At 43.2% G+C, this 20,356-nt stretch overlaps 1 protein-coding gene across 1 annotated transcript in view; it reads left to right on the top strand.

Annotated features, from left to right (window-relative positions):
• The window catches only part of CYP11A1 (cytochrome P450 family 11 subfamily A member 1), a gene marked incomplete at its 5' end in the record, with an annotated part of 240,157 nt that overhangs the window by 168,785 nt on the left and 51,016 nt on the right, over positions 1-20,356 (top strand). Inside the window, 2 exons of the mRNA XM_085646136.1 lie at positions 297-500; positions 3,664-3,824. Coding sequence (XP_085502262.1) covers positions 297-500; positions 3,664-3,824 — 365 coding nt within the window. The remainder of the gene's footprint in view (positions 1-296; positions 501-3,663; positions 3,825-20,356) is intronic.

Genomic DNA, 20,356 nt, shown 5'->3' on the forward strand with positions numbered 1-20,356 from the left:
TACCAAGCATATCAAATATACATGGCTTCCCTAGAATTGGAAGGTGGGTACAAAGTTTCACAAATCAGAGACTTTGCCTGGCCACCTCTGACTCAGAACTTCCACTCTTGAGTGTATAACTTGGAAGAGCAGTGAGATGACAGACGTATTCAAAGAAGACATTCCCATGTCTTTCTTTTTTACTGGTTTGAGAGTATATAATAAGTGGAGTGTGTTGCATCAACACATTTCAAACATATATTTTTTTCTGTTTCTCGATTTAATGCTGTCTGTTTGCCTTTTTCTGAACTTTGCAGCTGTTTCCTATGTATTGTATGGTGAGCGACCCGGACTCCTACAGGACCGTATGGATCCCGAGGCCCAACAGTTCATTGATGCCGTCACTAAAATGTTTCAGACCACCTCGCCAATGCTCTACCTCCCACCAAATCTCCTACGTATGATCAACTCCAAAATCTGGACGGATCATATAGGGGCATGGGATGTGATCTTTAATCATGGTGAGCAAAAGGGTGCAAGGTGGGATGAGTAAGCAAAACAGAATTAATCAGTAAAGAGAAACTCGGAATGGAAACCTCTGATGTAGGTGGCAATGGAAAGACTATTGAATAGCAAAGATTTATGCTGCTAACAAATGATCAGAGGTTTGCGGGTTCTCTTAACTACAATAGCACATGATGGTCTTGATCAAATCTGGTTCATTTTACAGCTGCAGGATAATTAATCGAAATACAATTTCACATATTATCTAAATACTTTGAAACATGCTTATATGTATTTATGAAGAAGCGGGTAGAAAAGAGGAAAATTAATTGATGCCATCTAGTATGTTATTATCCTTGTACATAAAGTTACTAAAAGGCATTCCAAAAGTATAGTAGAAAACCTGTATTCGATTATTTTTTTTAAACCATAAAAGCACAAACATGAACAATCATTTACAACAGGTCACAGTAGACATCTATGGGTTAGATAATAGCAATAATGCTCATATGAAGTAAGATTATTCCCCACACAAATTAGCTGGAAAAAGCAGTTTAAGAGGTGCACTAGTATTAGACAGCTACTCTTAATCAACCCCACAGTTGTTAACAACATTTGAAATCATGAGCGCTAAAGATTAAGCTCAATAAATTGGTATGTTCAGTAGGCTTTCCAATATAAAGTATAATATTTCTCCTTCCTATTATTACATCTGTAATGTGCCTCCTATAAATAAAAAGTTTGAAACATCTGCAGGCAAGACAATACATTAAATACTAACATTATCAGTCAGTCAGTCATTACAGCCTTATTCGATTGTTATACCAATCATAAAAGCACAATACAAAAACACACATAAAAATTTCATAAAAAATTTAACAGATTAAAATGTATTTACACAACAACATTAAAATCGGTGCCATCAGGAGGGACAATGCCCTTAGTTTACACATCAAATACCATACTTTTCCTCTGCTGCAGCACCTTTTTTTAAAACGTAGCCACCCTCCACGCAGTATGTTCATCTTCTAAAAATTGCAACATAATAAAAGCTGGGCGGCATTGCCTTACGCCCAAAGATTTTAAAAGCGGAAGTAACCACACTCTACTCAACTCTGTATAGAACTTACAGAATAATACTAGATGAATTGTAGACTGCTCAGAGTGGTTATCACACAGGCAGGGTATCAAATTACGGGTCCAGTCGTTCATAGTTGGTATTGACAGTAATTTATGAACGACACCTAGTCTAAATCTCGTTAGAAGCATTCTATCAAAAGTTCCAGGAGCAAATAACAAGTAAGGCTCCATCCCCAAACAGGTGAGAGTTAGTTGATGCATCCTTACACTAGGTTTCAACACTTCATCTGCCAGTCTTATTGAACTCAATAATTGAAGTCCTTTTAGCTTTAGGGTCTTTCTTGATACTGACGTCATAGTAGAGGGGTCAGCAAAGTATACTAACATTATCAACATTGATACCAATTCTACTATTATTACTACTACAACTAATAATATGAATACATTGCTGCCAGATAACTGGAAAGCTGAGGAATGGAATAGCAAGAGAGGTGGGGGTTTGACTTGAAGTGCTTTGGCAGATGTGTATACATGTACTTCAGTATTTAGTCAGTTAACAGTGTTTCCATTCAAGCTGTTGTATACTGCATGCACACAGAAGCAAAAATAACTGGCTGAAGTAGTCTCACAAACATGGGAAAACCTGTGGCTTTACATATGGTTAAATGAATACAAAATAAACAAACAAAATCAGTCTCTCTTTATGATGTTGAACTGTTGATTTGTTCATAGATAGTTGACTTAAAATGTTCTTGGCCATGTCAGTGTCTGCATTTGAACAAATAATTGTTGCAATTGCTGTAATTTGTCATTTCCTTTACGTTAATTAAACCTCCTCCTCTTAAACATTGTCATTGATATTTCAGTTTAGGGACGAAGTGTCCCATATGAAGAATTCCAAGTGGTGCACTGCCAGTACAAAGCATGAATCTGGCTTATGAACCAATGGCAAATCAAAACTCTTGTACCACAGCCCACCCGTAGCAGGTCATCCTTAACGCAGAGCGGCCCCTCCCCCTCCACCTTTTTGCAAACATGAAGAGTGTCTGATAGTATGAGCAAAGGTCAGCCTGACAGACACTCTTCATGTTCAAGTCTGGCAGCCATGTGCTGTACATGCGCTAAATGCGCAGGCGCCTGGATGCCTAAGCTGAACGGTGCCAGACTGAAGATTTCACGGCCCTCTGGCATGACCTTCTCAACCAGCAAAGTGCTTGGTGGTCCTCCTCCTCATGACAAGGGTGCACGTCACAGATAGACTCGGACCTGGGTGTTTCAGTTTTAAGCCCATAAGTGCCAAGGACCGAATGTCCATCAGTGATGATTTTAACAGAAAGAGATGGGGAGGGCAGTGGGGTCAATAGTCTCACTGACCCCATCCCACTCACTGAGGGGAATGGGGTGAGTGTTCAGCATGAATGAGTGCCCTGATGAAGACCCATAGTAGGAACAAAACGCTTTGGCTGGGCCATTGCCATGCATGCTTACAATTACAAAGAAGGCTGGAATAAGGTTGTGTTTGTTGGAAAACCAAAGAAGCAAGAATAAAACTATTGAAAACATCCTTAGCTTGGATGCTCCTTTTGTACTGATGAACTAGTTGTGGACATTCATTTGACCATCAACATCGAAGAATATTATCGATGGACATTGTTGATACAAGATACAGTGATAAGTAGATATTTGGAGTGCCTTCCCTTCATTTGATTGGTGCCTCTCCATCTGAAGCATGGCAAGGTTCTATATTTAAAGTCTGATGGCAGGTTCCATTAATATTTGGCCTATTTACCCAATTTCTACATTATAAATGAAAATAGGGTATTGAATTTCATAGTATAGACTAGCTTTTTTTTAAATCATGTAAATAGAATTCCTCTGTGTGGCGCCAGAGTTGATTTTCTTGATATTTTTCAGATTCTCTGGCTGACTCAATTACTCAGTCACCTCAAAAAAATCCGTGGATCTAAATCCCCTTTAGTGTTAACTGAGGAAGCTTTATTTTCTGACCTTCAGTCTTCCAGCCACATACCTCCCCTCTAGTTACTGAATAAACCTACATTCACAGTAAGTTCAGTTACTGTTTACTCTCAATTTTTAAAGCGGACAAATGCATCCAGAACATCTGCAAGGATCTCAAGCTCAACCAGAAGAACAGAAAAGAATACAGCGGGGTTCTAGCTAATCTCTTGCTGCAAGACAAGCTGCACATCGATGACATCAAAGCCAGTGTGACTGAACTGATGGCCGGAGGGGTGGATACGGTAAGAAGGAAACACAGTATTTAAAGACTGTAATGGTGACAATCCCTGCCTCTTTTCAAGTATTTACCCAAGACTTCCAATCAGGTACCATTTACTAGAGCACTAGATCATTTTGCTGAAAGTATCAATGTAAGAACTTTTACGATGAGAGCAAGGAATGATAAATTGCCGTAACACAAAAAAACAAATAAATAAAGCAATTGAAAGATTACCTATTCATGATATACTTTTTAATATTTTATCTGTGAGAAACTGTGATGTTGGTTGGGGGGGTGTAAACCCTACTCAAGCAACAGCCATAGTCCTTGTCTGAGTAAACCACAAAAAGTCACTACATTAACCTGTGCTTAATCTTCTGTTAGCTTGCCACAAAAGACGTCAGGCTTAACCTAGAGGCAATGTGTAAAGTATTTATGCAGCACACAAGTAGTAATGAAGTGAAAACACAACACAAGTAAATTCCACACCAATTAAGAAAGATTGAGTAAAATGTTATAAATTATTTGACACCAAAATGACAAAAATCCAATAAGTAGAACTAGAGATAGACACATTTTAAGTATAACACCAAAAAGCACAAAGCAACACACGCGGTTATCTGGTCGTGCGAGACCAGGTGAAAGCGTGTACCGGATACAGTGACTATGTTATTACTACTGAAAGTGTTCCATTCACAGTGAACGGGAATGTGAAGCACAAGTTGCGTGATGATCCTGTCAGGCTTCACGGACAGTTGTTGCTCGAGATTCATGTTGACTGTCACCTGCTGGCTGTCGATGCTGTAGCTCGAAGTGCAGATCTCGCATTGCTGCCTATTGCAGTCAGTCGAAAAGCCCTAAACCTCAGGATTTCTCCTTTTTTTCAAGGAGAAGTTTAACTGATGCAACACTAAGGGTCCAGGGCCTGAGGAGCACCTCTTTGGGATCAGGAAGTCACTCCATCAGAGACCAGCAGGGCTCAAGCAGGTCAAGTTGCAGGTCCAGGCAGCCGGTCAGCTGGGATGATGCAGGGAGGCCTCTGAAGGTTGTTATATCCATGGTGTTCGGAACAGTAGGTCAGTCAGCTGACCCTTGAAGTCACTTCAGCCTAGGACAAAGGGAGCAGGTCCAGTCTTCCTTCTCAGCAAGCAGAACAGCAGAGCATCCTTCTTCTGTAGTATCCACAGATCCAGGAGTATGCTAAAGAGTTGGGACTTAGGGTCCAATATTTTACCCGGTGCCAGCTTTGAAGTGGGAGAAGGTTTTCTCCTATATACATCTCTGGAATTTCCTGCCTTCCTGCCCTGGTCCCAGTCTGGCTGGGGGCACAATAAGCTAGTGTGAAGTCCTTTGTGCATGAGCTGAGCCAGTGCCTTTGAAGCGCAAGTGCTGTCGGAGACAGCTCCACCCTCCTATCAAGTCTGAGATGGTCCATCCTTCTAACACCCACACCCACCTCCTTTGTGATACTGTCAAGGAGGAATACACAAAGGCCAGCTGCAGACTACACCTAGTCATGTGACCCCGGAAACAGGCTCCAGGCATCAATGTAAAGGATAGGAAAATGCCAACTTTTGAAAAGTGGCATTCTAAGAATTGTGACTTAAAATCTGACTATACCGTTAAAGAGGGTTTTACGTTACAGTTCCTCAAACACCAAACATGACTTTCCTACATGCTCCCAATTAAAAGGTATCACTTATTAAATGTGCTAAGGTAACCCAATATTATTCTATGGGATGGGCTGGCCGTGCTATAGGGCGAAACACATTTGAGTGTTTTCCACTACCATGTAAAACTAAATGTCCAACTTTTTAAATACAATGCACCTTGCCCTATGGGCTGTTTGGAGGCTACCCTAGGGGTGATTTATATGAATTAAAAAGGAAGGTTTAGGATGGGGTAAAGGTTTAACCTGCACACAGGCAACAATAGCAGGCCTGGGACAAGTTTGAAAGTCTACCAAAGTAAGTGGCACAATCAGTGCTGCAGGCCCACATGTAGCATTTACTTTACAGGCCCGGGGTACCTATAGTACCACTTTACTAAGAACTTACAAGTAAATTAAATGTGCCAGTAGGATGTAAGCTAATTTTACCATGTTTAAAGTTGAGAGTACAGGCAATTTAGCACTAGTTAGCAGTGGTAAAGTGTGCAGAGTCATAAGGCCAACAAAAACAAATATAGCCAACCACAGGAATGGAGGCAACAATTTTGGAGGAAGATCAACCTAAGCATGACAGGTCTAACATAGTGTGGCAATGCTTTAAACTAGGATACCAAGTTGGTATGGAAACAGGCAGAACTCAATACAGTAAACATTGTCAATAATTTGTCTTTGAGCGCCTTGAGACCCCCACGGGTGAGTAGCGCGCTTTATAAACTCCTGATTGATTGAGAGAATATATATAGAAGAACATTTTGTAACCCATTTAGTATAGAAGCGACATTTATGGCTTCATTACAAGTGCACCAGAAAATATGCTGGTAATTCCACTGTACTAATAAAGCTGTGCACTCCACAACTGTAAGTAAATCTCTTGAAGGTTATTAGCATTACAACCTGCGTTTCGGTCAACCCCCAACTCCAACCGCGGAATCGTCCGACATGGAATCCCGTGAAGTCAGCGTGATGTCAGCAGCGTGACATCAACAGTATTCCATGCGATAATGCAAGATCACAATATTACATTTCCCCTTTCTTTCCACCAAAGAACAACACACAACACAACACAAATAAAAAACATTCAAGAAAAGGTACTGATAACCAGGGAAACAAAGACCAAGAGTGACTGAGACACAACGCACACAAGAAACACTACAGCAAACACAAAGCATACAGGAACGAACCTACAGAGAAGGATGGACTAAAACACAGACAAGAAAAGCTAACTAAAAACATAATCATCCCATCAGGCGGGAGGTCTGCTCACCCTCACACCACGCATGCTAGAGTCCTCACCACTCACTCCTACGTCCGCAGTCCTCCTAGTGCCCATGTGTTGAGATCTTGCGGATTCATTGTCATTTATGAGAGACCAGCCACGACTACTTTCTTCCTCGACACTCGAACAACAAGACCTTGCTCTCTTATTTTTTAAACAAAGCTACTCTTCTGGGATTTCAAGTTTTTCCATTCTCTAGTCTAACCCAATTGCCCAATAGTCAAAGCTAATCAAACGCTGACCGTTGCAAGAGATTTTGAGATTTTTATGGCCTTGGCATCACACTCACGCATCCATTATGGAACTAATTTGGTACCTGGTTACCTGCCTCTCAAAGGTGTCTTTCCCGTCCGGGAATTTACTGTGGTATGGTATTCCCAGAACATATCCTTGTTCCCTTTCTGTATGTCAATGCCAGCTCTAACAGCCATTTCCATGGTTCCTTTGATGAAGCGGTTGTGTCTCTTAACTTGACCATTGCTCTGTGGGTTATAAAGTGAAGTACGTGTATAGTTAATACCCAAACTATTTAAAAAACTGTGCATCTTTGTGGAGGTCAACTGTCTACTATTATCCGTGATTAATCTAGAGTGTATGCCTTCCCTTCTGAATATTTCGCCCATCACAGAAATGGTAGCTCTAGTGTTGATAGACCTCATAAAGACTACCCCTAGCCACAGAGATCTGACATCCACTATGACTGCTGCGTACCTTTCGTCTTCCTGATGGGTGACAAATGGGCCAATGAAGTCCAAACACAGTTTTTCCCACACTTGCTCAGCCACAACTACATGCTGATTGTACTTAGTCGCCCCGGCACAACTCTAACTCTTTTTTCTGAGTTCTTGCATGTCTCACACCTCTCCACCCATGCCTTGGTTTTTACATCCATTCCATGCCACCAAAATGGGTCCTTCATTGGTCCTTCAGTCTCCTAATGGTAACAGTTTGGCCAAAATTTTCCTTCAGCGCTATAGGCGGCACAAATCTTTCCTTATGCATGATAAGATCATTCTTCACTAGGAATTATTCTTCCAGTACCTTATGAAAAGGTCTAGCTGCCTGCGGTAATGTGCTTTCTCTTCTCAGTTCACCTTTGAGCAACACCCTCACCACCCTAAGGACCTCATTAGATTCCATGGCTATCTTCCACTCACTCACTCACAGACACACACCCGTGTAGACCTTTAATCGCATCCTCCACATCAGCTACTAGTTCTTCTGTTTCAAAAGTGCACTCATCAGGAGACTTATCCGGTAAACGAGACAAAAAGTCTGCTACATTATTCTTCCAACCTTGTAGGTGTTCAACTCCTGTAACTTTACATCCAACCTTGCTAAACGACCTGAACATCTGGTAGATATATTGGGTCATAACATTTGTAATAGCAGTTTATGGTCAGTTTTCAAAACAACTTTCCCGCCCCACAAAACACCCGAAAATGTTTAGTAGCCCACTCTGCTGCTAGCACTTCATACTCAATGACTGTGTCATTTTTTTCCACCTCAGTTAAAAAGCATGACACGAAAGCCACAGTTTCTTCAGAGCATCCATGCACCTGAGACAAACAGCCCCAGTACCATTCACACTCACATCAACGGTTAGAATAGTTCTTAGACCACATTGAAAAGGAACTAACAAATTATCATTGACAATTTCCATTTTGGTGCAGGTGAGAAATTGGTACCTCCTAGTGCCAAAATGTAATTGTCAAACATTTTAGATCAATCTTCCCATTCAATGAGTGGTTCCTTTTGTTGCGACTAAATGAAGGTGGAACAGTGATTGACTGACTCATACACATACACATTTTGATAAAAAATGAATATGGGTTAAATCAGTAGCAGAAAACCATAAAAACAGGAATTATGGGGCATATCAACAACAACCGGCGATAATTATCGCTCAGCGCTCTTAGCGTGAGGATAATTATCGCCGGCTAGCGTGAATTTTTATCGCTGAGATAGCGTGCTATTAGCAACGCTTATCTCAATAGCGATAAAAATCTACACGCTAACAGGCTAACGTGAGATTATCGCTGGAAACCCAGCGATAATCACACATTACCTTGTTGATAGGGACAGGCAAACTTAGCCATGATATCCTTCTTCCATAGGATATCATGGCTAAGTCTGAAAATTAGCAGACGTAAAAAAGCAGCGTTAACCGCGGTTAGCGCTGCTTTTTTTGTCTCTAACAGGGTTAGAGACATTCTTGATAATAGGAGAAATGTCGCTTAGCGACATTTCTCCTATTATTTTACTCTGGAACGCCCACTTTGCATCTCATTAGAGATGCAAGGGGAAGCGTAGAGTAAAAGGGTGCTAACATGCAAATTTGCGTGTTAGCACCCTGTTGTTGATAGGGCGCTAGTTTTATCTCTGCTTTTTTGGCTTTTAAAGCCAAAAAAGCAGAGATAAAGCCCTTGTTGATATGTCCCGTTGTGTTTTAATTGCTTGTGCTAGAGATGGTCCACCCCTTTCCCTCTGATAATCAGGGTGGGGTGAAGGAGAATAGCGTCTGTTTTGGTGAGTTTGTGTAAAAGGTAAGGCTTCTCTGGGCATGTGGCACTGGGGCTGTCTCCAATGTGGAGCGCCCACAACTTGAGCACATTGAATTATAAGATCTTGCATCTGGCTGTATCTTGGACTTCCTGTATCAGTAATCAGAAACCCAAAAGGAAAGGCCCTGCCTAGAAACGTCCTCATGTAAGCAACAGAAAGTACAGCCCACCCCCTCAGTTCTACCATCCACCAAACCTGCAGTGCTGAGGAAGACAAGTAATCAGCAGCCCCTTCCAACAAGGTCCACATTTAATTTTCAAAGAGACTCCTGTTATGATCTTGTTTTCACCGTGGCCGCACTTCACGCGCCACGGTGGAATGTTCAGTATGCGAATGTTCTAATGCGCTCGCGTCCTGTCAGTTGAGCGGTGGCTGGCTGAAGGAGGCAGCGCACTCATGCTGTGTGGTCATTGACGATTAAACATATGGAGTTAACCCTTCGTATCTGTGTTATGTTGTGATTACAACATATTTCTGGCGATGAGATTCATCCAGCGGACCACACAGTGAACAGCGGAGGACTCATGTGTGCAGTTTTTGAGTCTCAAGAGTAACGGTGAAGAATGCTGAGGTAATGACGACGTTGGAGTGAGGCGAATAGACATCTGGTGTAACGAAGAATTTGTCGCTAACCCAGCGCTACTTTATGAGGTGTCACCTTACTGTATCTGTGAGTAATGAAGCGAAAGGCCATCGGGGAACGTTGCGCAGACATTGGTGAGAGAACGCATGCAGTGAAGCATAGCGCGTATTTAAGCAGCGTGGTGATATTAAAAGGAATTTACTTCATGAAGTTGCTGTTGTTGAGGTAGACTGCGAGCAGCGAAGTACTATGGGCCATATCAACAACAACCGGCGATAATTATCGCTCAGCGCTCTTAGCGTGAGGATAATTATCGCCGGCTAGCGTGAATTTTTATCGCTGAGATAGCGTGCTATTAGCAACGCTTATCTCAATAGCGATAAAAATCTACACGCTAACAGGCTAATGTGAGATTATCGCTGGAAACCCAGCGATAATCTCACGTTACCTTGTTGATAGGGACAGGCAAACTTAGCCATGATATCCTCCTCCCATAGGATATCATGGCTAAGTCTGAAAATTAGCAGACGTAAAAAAGCAGCGTTAACCGCGGTTAGCGCTGCTTTTTTTGTCTCTAACAGGGTTAGCGACATTCTTGATAATAGGAGAAATGTCGCTTAGCGACATTTCTCCTATTATTTTACTCTGGAACGCCCCCTTTGCATCTCATTAGAGATGCAAGGGGAAGCGTAGAGTAAAAGGGTGCTAACATGCAAATTTGCGTGTTAGCACCCTGTTGTTGATAGGGTGCTAGTTTTATCTCTGCTTTTTTGGATTTTAAAGCCAAAAAAGCAGAGATAAAGCCCTTGTTGATATGCCCCTATTTCCCTTCGGGGAGTTGTGTGAGAGGAGATAGTTCTGCCCAGCGAGAGGTGACGTGAGCGCCAGCTGATTGGATTTGACGTGCGCAGTGGGATTCCTCTCAGGACTTTTGAAATTGTATGCCGGTGACAAAGCTGGTGTGGAGAACTGGTGTCTCTCTTCTGTTGGGAGTGTTGGGAGAAGAGCGACGCTGCTACCCAGTGGTAGATGACGTTTATCAGCTGATTGAAACTGACGCGTGTAGTGAAGATTCCTGTCAGGACTTTTTCACTGCCGGTAAAAATCTTTGTGGTGCTTACATTGAGAGTTCTGTGGGGAACACTGCCATCTACTGGGCAAAGATAGCATAATTTCCTTTAGTGAACTGCCCAGTCTCTCCTTGCTTTGGCCGGCTGTTCGTGCAAAGCGTGTATTTAATTGGCAGGAAGGTTTTCATTTTTTTTTTGGAGGTGAAAGTGGGGAAAGTCATCCTCATACTTTAAACTGTTTTACATTTGAACCTCCTATAGCTGATCTATTATGGATGTCACAGCTCTTGATGTTTCAGCAGTATCTTCTCCTCCTCATTTTCTTAGCCAACCAGGGAGTCCAAACATAGAATGGGATGAGTGGATTGAAATGTTCGACAATTATTTGGAAGCTTTGGATGCACAGGATTTCAGTACAAACAGGAAGAAAGCTATCTTACTCACCAATTTGGGCAAGGAAGGGCAACATACTTTCAAATACTTACCTGTTGCCAAAAATGAACGTGGTCAACCCATTGAAGATGTTTTTGAAGAAGCACGCAAAAGGTTGGAAATAAGGTTTGCAAAAGAGACTAATATAGTGATGAGGAGATACAAATTTTATACTCAGCCCCAGAGAGTAGGAGAGTCCATTGATGACTTTGTTTCTAGACTCCGTGAACTTTCTATAAAGTGTAAATTTGGTCCCATGACAGAGGAAATGATTCGGGACCAACTCATCGTTCAATGTAGAAGCAGAAAAACAAAGGAACGCTTATGGGCTGCCAAAGACCCCTCCCTTAAAGATGTAATTGACATTGCAAAAATTGTTGAAGAATCAGAGTTTTGTATGAAAGAAATGGATCGGAGAGATTCCAAACTTAACATTACAAATGAGAGTGATACATCTGTTGTTGAGGGTTGTGAAGGGGATGTGGCTGCCTCTACCAAATATAAGGGTGGCAAAAGTACATTTAGCGGTAGGTTGTATCCCAGTAAGTTTGGAAACAAGATATGTGGGAAGTGTGGGAGTACTTATCACACGTCAGATTCCAAACATTGCTGGGCCATTGGCAAAGAATGCAGAAAGTGTGGCCGTAAAGGCCATTTGGCCAGAATGTGGAGAGATGCAAATAAGGGGAAGGTAGCAATGTTGTCGGAAGAGATCAATGTAAATGAGTGTTCATTCAGACCTGATAGAATTCTTTGGGTGGAACCTTCTCTAGATGGGGCTGTAGATAATAAAGAAGTCCTTCTCACCGACCCTCACAACTCAGATGTTAAGAGGAGACATAGACCCAAAGCTGAGTTTGTTATTGCCAACAGGAAAATTGATCTCATGGTTGATTCAGGGTCCTTATATACCATTATTCCCAAAAGTATTTATCTACAGGAATGGCCACACATGAACTTATTACCTAAAGACATCAACCCCGGTGGGTACCAAGGTGAGCGGATAGACATACTGGGTTACATTCTGACAGACATTTCTTTCAAAAAAAGGTCTGTCAAAGATAAAGTTTATGTGGCTGAAAATGGACCCCCCATATTGGGTTGGTATCACCAATATGACCTCCATATTAGAATTGACCCACATGCTGTTGATCAAGTTATGGTAGTGGATGACCTTTCAGTAGAAGACATTTTGGAGGGAGGTGAAGGTGTTTTTAGAGATCAACTCGGTAACTTAGTAGGCTATGTTCACCAAATAAAACTTAAACATGGCGCCATTCCTGTCCAACACAAGTTGAGGAGAGTTCCTATCATGGTAAGAGGGGAAGTTAAAAAAATGTTAGATGAAATGTTATCTAGTGATGTTATTGAGCCGATTGAGTGCTCGGCTTGGATTTCTCCCGTTGTTTTTTCAGAGAAGGCTGACGGAAGTTTGCGCTTCTGTGTAGATTTGAGGAGTTTGAACCAAAATATCATCCCGACACCTTTCCTCTACCCAATATAAATGAGTTAATGGTATTACTAAAAGGAGCCAAATTGTTCTCAAAACTTGACCTTCGTCATGCTTACCACTAAATACGCTTACATGACTCCTCAAAACATCTGACAGGCTTTATCACCATGGAAGGCATATTTCAATTTACCAGAATGCCCTTCGGGTTATCTTCGGCTGCAAGTGTTTTTCAGAGGATGGTCTCAGAGGTCTTCAAAGGTTTAAAAAATATCATCTACTTCCAAGATGATATCTTGGTCTTTGGTGATAGCGTGAGCAGCCACAACATAGCTTTGAGAGATGCCCTTGCCAGACTATTGGAATCGGGTTTAACTTTACGTAAAGAAAAATGCTCCTTTCTTGCCACTGAAGTGGAGTACCAAGGGCACGCTATCTCTTCTGAGGGAGTCAAACCTAAGAGAGACTTACTGGCATCTATAAAACTGGCGCCCATTCCCATTAACAGAGACCAACTGCGTTCATTCATTGGATTAATTGAGTATTATTCCAAGTTTGTGAAAAACTTTGCAAGTAAAACTGAACCCCTGAAAGTACTCATGAGGAAAGGTGTCAATTTCAGTTGGGGAACTGATCAGCAAAATTGTTTTGATAACACCAAGCGAGAAATCTGTAATGCTGGGATTTTGGTTCCTTTTGATGTTAATGCTAAGACTATTGTTACTGTGGATGCCAGTGATACTGGTATAGGTGCTGTATTGTCTCAGAATGATGGTACTTCTGAAAAAACTGTGGCATTTTCTTCTCGCACCTTGACTTCCATCGAACGTCATTACTCTATCATAGAAAAAGAAACCCTAGCAGCCACTTGGGGAGTTGAGTACTTCAGAACGTATGTGTGGGGGCGCAGGTTTCTCCTACGCACAGACCACAAACCATTACTTAAAATCCTGTCACCAAGTGGAACAGGGAAAGGGTCAGCTAGGCTTGCTCGCTTAGCCTCTAGGTTACAGGAATATAATTTTGACATTGAGTTCATTTCAGGCTGGCGCAATGTCCAAGCTGATTGTAAGTCGCGTCTGCCCTTAGACTGGGAAGAACTAGACAAAAGTGGTGTGTCAAAGAGTGAGAGAGAAGGAGCCATCTCAAGTGTTGATGATGTGGTTCAGTGGAGTCGTGGTGTGGTCAGTAAGGAGGAATGGGTGGAAGCCATGTCTCAAGATGAAGTTCTTAAAGGGGTCCTCAACCTCATTTCGAGTGGCAGACGTAGAGAAAGCACTTTGCCAATCAGCGTTAGACCCTTTAATGCTGTCATTGACGAATTATCCTCTATCGCTGGACAGGTTATCATGCGCGGTGATAAGATAATTCCCCCGTTGGGCATTCGAAAAAGACTTTTCAACTTAGCCCACGAAGGACACTTAGGGCAAACTATTACTAAAAAACGCTTGAGGAATGAATTCTGGTGGCCAGGTATGGATAATGAAGTGGTCGAGTGGGTTGAGAGATGCAGTGAATGTTGTGAGTGTGAGAAGAGACTTAAGGTTGGACCACAATTTGTTCCGAGTTCGATCCATGATCCAGGGGTGGTTTGGCACAGCATCTGCCTTGATTTTATTGGACCTATGCCAGGTGTTCACCACAGTAAGAGATTTGGCATGGTCGTAATGGATGTCCACTCTAGATGGCTTATTGTGTATCTACTTCCCGAAATTACCACTAGAGTTACCATTAGAGTACTGCGCACCATTTTCAAAGAGGAAGGCTTTCCCTCTGTCCTTATTACAGACAATGGTACTCAATTAACTTCTAATGAAATGGGGGAGTTTCTACGTGAGTGTGGTGTTAAACATTCACTCACCACATTGTACAACCCCCAATCCAACGGGATTGTAGAAAGAGCCAATCGTATGATTAAAGGAGCTATAAGTCTGGCCCTCACCAATAATCTTGACATTGATGAAACCTTAAACGAATTAGTGTGGGCCTACCGTACCACTGAGAATTCCACCACTGGTGTTCTTCCCTTCATTGCCATGCGTGGTAGGAAACCATCTTCAAAATTAGTACCTGCATGGATCAGAGAGTTCGTAGAAGGGAAGAATGTGACTGGGTGTGGTAAGAGTATTCCCATACATGCATCCTCACTCGGACACACCCAAGAGAAGTCTTCGGTTAACATTCAAGTGGGTGACTGGGTCAAAGTCAGATCCGGTCGTTGGGTCAAAGGTCTATGCAAGTTTCGTGGTCCTTTCAAAGTTCAGGAGGTACATCCTTTCTATGTTGTGTTGGCCAATGGAGAGAAATGGAACTTACGGAGAGTAGCTAAGTATTGCTCACGAGACCATTCTCCTAAAACTATTGTCAGAAGAAATTCATGTTCAGGTTACATGTTGGCTCATGATCATCAATTACTCAACAGTGCTCGCTCCGGTGCTGGGGCAAGTGTGCCAGGTCCTGGTGGTGAAAATTTGAGTACTAGCCAAAGTTTCAATATAGAAGATATGGAGTCTCTTGGTCCTCAAGACACGTTACCGTGTCAGAGACCCTTGCGGGCCAGGAGACTTCCCCAACATTTGCATGATTTCATTGTGGGGTGATTTGCCAATTGTATTATTTCCTTCTCTTGTTGTCAGTGGGGTCTTGCTTCGTTTTGCTCACTTCCCCCTGCTGTGCTTCCTTGTTTCTCTCTACCCCGGTTCTTTTCTCTCTCTACTTTTCCCTTTTCAGTCAATTCATGTGCTCTACCTGCGTGTAGAGGAAAGGGGGGTATGTTATGATCTTGTTTTCACCGTGGCCGCACTTCACGCGCCACGGTGGAATGTTCAGTATGCGAATGTTCTAATGCGCTCGCGTCCGGTCAGTTGAGCGGTGGCTGGCTGAAGGAGGCAGCGCGCTGATGCTGTGTGGTCATTGACGATTAAACATATGGAGTTAACCCTTCGTATCTGTGTTATGTTGTGATTACAACATCTCCCTTTCCCATCTTCCCTCACCTCAGTGTGTGGTGTCCACCCCCAATCTGTAGCAATGCAAGCATCACACGTCCACTGTCTGGAGAGGTGATTGTATCTGTTACTATAGCAACTGATCGCTACGTTCTACAGGAGACCCAGGGCTTCCTTATCAAGGTATGTATCATCCAATGGCAAAAGCAGTTCTTGAAATCTGTCAAGTGCGAGAAACTACCACACGTATGACAAGATCGGGTGCCTTGACTTTTCTGTGAGTTCGAAGCGGGCCAAGATTTCTCCAAAGTGTCTTTCCCTGCGGATTTGGATGAACTCACATTTTTTAAATAGGGTTTTTAGTCTTACGGCATTAACCAGTTCATCTTCATCATCTCACCTCGCTACGGCACCATCGGATTTAATCTCCGTTTTTTGCATTTCTTTCATACACCTCTCCGACTCCCCCACAATCGTGGCTATCTTTATTGCATCCTAAAGGGTTGGGTCACACGCGGCCCACATTCTCTCCTGGATCTTCTTGCTACTCTGATCCCTGATCATTTCCTAAATCATAGGACCAAACTTAGGTTTAGCTGCCAATTCACATAACCGAGCTACAAACTCATAAATAGTTTCCCCAGGTTTCTACGGTTGAGTAGTACTTGTGATATCTCATTACTATTTTGACGTTTTTAGCAAAGCGAGTTGTAATCTCAATTTGGCTTCCTTAAAAACATCCTCTAAAGCGTCACCATTTTGCTCATGGGCTTCAGGTAAGTATTCAACCCATCAAAATTGCTTTCTTCCGCGCAGGTGAGAAATTGGTACTTCCTAGAGCCAAAATGTAATTGTCAAACATTTGAGATCAATCTTCCCATTCGATGGGTGGTTACCTTTGTTGCAGCAAAAATTATGGTGGAACAGTGATTGACTGACTCATATACATTTTGATAAAAACTCTTGCTACTAAAATACACTAGATGGCGCTGTGAGCACATATAACAATGAGAAATAGCAATGCTGGAAGCCAGTATGGTAGGCAACAAGAGTAAGGGCCTAAGCAGGTGAGCGATGTTCGTAGTTAATAATAATACTTCTGAAATAGTTGAGTCTGGAACAGCCGCAAATAAGCCTACGTTGTCTCTGGCAAAAGAGAAGTTTGCTGAAACCAGAGATACCAATGCTTCCTGTGTCACAACCCTGTCAGAGTGAGTAACAAAAACACATTTTTAAAAAAAGTGACTGAGTACTCATCAAGGCAGAGTTTTTTATTTATTTTTTATTGAGCTTAATTGACACTGCAAAGTAGAAAAACACTCCCCATCTCAGGGAACCAAACCCCTGCCATATACAGTGTTATTATTCACAACAACACATATGCACTACATTATGTAATAACATGTAATAACATTCTACAGTTTGCAATATAACTCTTGAACACCATTCCAGGTATACATAGGGGCAGATTTATATTAGACTTGCGCCACTTTTACGCCGCCGTTGCGTCACCTTTGTGACGCAGTGGCGGCGTAAACCCTGCGCCACATTGCGCCCTATTTACATCGTGACGCATCTATGGAGATGCGTCACGGTGTAAAGCCCTGCGCCACATTAAACCTGCGTCAGGTTTAATGTATGCAGGGTGGGCGTTCCATCAGAAAAAGCCTCGGAAAAGTTCTTCAAGCAGGCGCAAGATTTTGACGCAGTAGCGTCGGAAAAGTGACTGAGTGAAATCTTGTAGATTTCACTCAGGCACTTTTCCGAGGCTTTTTCCGATGGAACGCCCACCCTGCATACATTAAACCTGACGCAGGTTTAATGTGGCGCAGGGCTTTACACCGTGACTCATCTCCATAGATGCGTCACGATGTAAATAGGGCGCAACATGGCGCAGGGTTTACGCCGCCGCTGCGTCACAAAAGTGACGCAACAGCGGCGTAAAAGTGGCGCAAGTCTAATATAAATCTGCCCCGAAATCTACAAGATTTCACTCAGTCACTTTTCCGACGCTACTGCGTCAAAACCTTGCGCCTGCTTGAAGCAGGCGTAAGGCATGACGCAGCATGATAGGTATGGGCAGCCCCTAAACATTGCTGGAGTTGCGTCGTGCTTGCGACACGACTCCAGCAATGCTCCGTCTTACGCCATCAGATGCATCACGCATCTGTTTATCCTTGCACCACGATGCGCTGCATTGTAAATGCGGCGCATCTGTGGTGGCGCAAGGGTAAACTTGCGTGACGCATCTTTCCTGGCGCATCCATGCTGATTTGCAGGGATGCGCCAGGAAACATAAATCTGCCCCTTACTATGGATTGATTGGCTGCCCAAGTCGCAGGATAAGTATTTACATATATTTGCCTATTTCTGCTGCAACCTGACGCACCAGTAAATCTACTGGTCGCATTAGGGGTTGGTACCTCTGTACTATTCATGCCCCCTCACGTTGCAGCATTCTCAGGTCATCCGGAGGGTGGGGGGTGGGGAGTGGGGGCTGCTACTTCTTTCATTGAGGAAAGGAGATACGATTTCAGGGGAACCCATATGTCCCTTGGCCTGGAAGCAGATGGGAGCAGTTCGGCATAATTAAATGACTGCTCCTGCCACGTTGTGAGGTCATGCAGCCAGTCCTTAAACTTGGGGGCACGGCCCGCCCCACTTACAAACCACTTTGCGCTTAGCAATCAGGAACCCTAGTGCTAGATATTTCCATTATACAGTATCTATGCCACTTGTGTACCCCAGTAAATGGCAGGGGATACCTGTAGTGTCATACCAATCATCTGTGCCATTCGTACAAATACCTGTTGCCAATAGTCAAAAATTGCTGGCCACTGCCAGGCCAGGTGGAGGAAGCCAGCTCCCTCACGCCACACCTAGCGCATTTGTCATCTTCCCTGAGTATGAATTTGTGAAGTTTGACCGGGGTATAGTATAATCTATGTAAAAATGTATAATGCATCAGTCGCAGCCTGCTATTTGCTGTAAGAGCCTCTGCCTGCGTGCAGCAGAACTTTCATTGTTTGTCTGTCAGCTGTACCCCCAAATCGGTCTCCAAATCCAAGCAGCCTGTCCGTGCGCGTGGCTTTGTTGCTTTTTGTGTATGATGATAGATGAGTGAGGTGACATGTTGGGGAGACTCAGCTTGAAGGAGCGCATGAAGCGGTGGAAGAATGAGGGGTTCATGCAGAAACGTCGGTGTGGCCACTTTTACTCTTTGTCTAAGTCGAACAAACATGAATAATTCCATGGTAGTAGGTGTGACTGTGCCAAATAATTGCTCCCTGGACCGGAATTGTCCCTCTGTATAAAGGTCCCCCCATGTTTTTATCTGGACTTTTTCCAGCATTGACCGGCATTGTCGTTCATAAGTCACCTGGAGCTCTGGATGATAAATCTGTGGCAATTTGGGAGAGTATAGCATTGCTTTGTCCAGTTTGGTGGTTATCTTCCTCCAAGCTGAATTGGTACATGCAACTGTGGTGGGATCATGATCTTGCTTCTTAGTGGGGATGGATAGGAAGCCCGAGAGGGGGTAGGAGCCATGTAGCGCATCTCAACCGCCAAGTGCGGCATAAAGGTGGGCGGGTGGAACCAGTATGCAGCACAGTGTGCTTGCGCACAATGATAGTAAAGTTTGAAATTCGGTACCTCTTAACCACCTTGTGAAAATGTTGCATCAAGGTGTCCCATCGAAGCCTAGATTGTTTACCACCTCACACCAAACTAATTGTGTGTGTTTTCACTGCGCTAAAAAAGGATTTCCCAGGGTTATAAGGTATGTCAGTGAAGAGGTAGAGGGACTTAGGTAGCAATATCATTTTTACCAGGGAGATCCGCCCTGCCATTGAAAGGGGCATGGCTATCTACTGAGTAATTGATTCTGTAACTGTTTCCAGCGTAACTCCTTAATTGAAGCGTATTAATTCGTCCCTGTCCCTGGTGACTTTGCCCCCTAGGTATTTTACCCCCTACTCCATGTCAATGCGTATGGTGCGGTCACATCAGTCAGCGGAAAAATGGCTGATTTGGTCCAGTTAATTTGTATGCCTTAATATTCACCACATTTTGTAATTTCCCGGAATAGTGGGTTTAAATTACCCTGAGATAGAGTGTGATGTCGTCTGCATCAAGCAAAATCAAAAGTTGCCTGGACGGGTACACCAGTGCGCGTTCCTTATGGTGTTGCTCTTATTTTAGCAGCTAGGGGTTCTATAGCTAGAGCAAATAATATGGGGGATAGGGGACAGCCCTGGCGTGTGCATCTAGTGATGAAGAAGGGAGGGGAACGCGCCCCATTGAGAAGCACAGTGGCAGTGGGATGGCAATACAATAATTCTACCCATCCAAGGAATTCCGGGGGCATTCCTATGTATCTCAAAGTGCCCAAGAGATAATCCCATTCAACAGAATCAAATGCCTTAGTTGCATCGAGGAAGACCTCCACTGCGACGCTGTCAGGATTAATACCTTGTAGGTCTGCAAAGAGGGTCCTAAGATTGTGGGACGTTGCTCGGCCTGGGATCAACCCGGACTAGTCCGGCAGTACCAATCTGTC

The sequence above is a fragment of the Triturus cristatus genome, chromosome 3_1 (assembly GCF_964204655.1).
Source record: "Triturus cristatus chromosome 3_1, aTriCri1.1, whole genome shotgun sequence".
Lineage (NCBI taxonomy): Eukaryota > Metazoa > Chordata > Amphibia > Caudata > Salamandridae > Triturus > Triturus cristatus.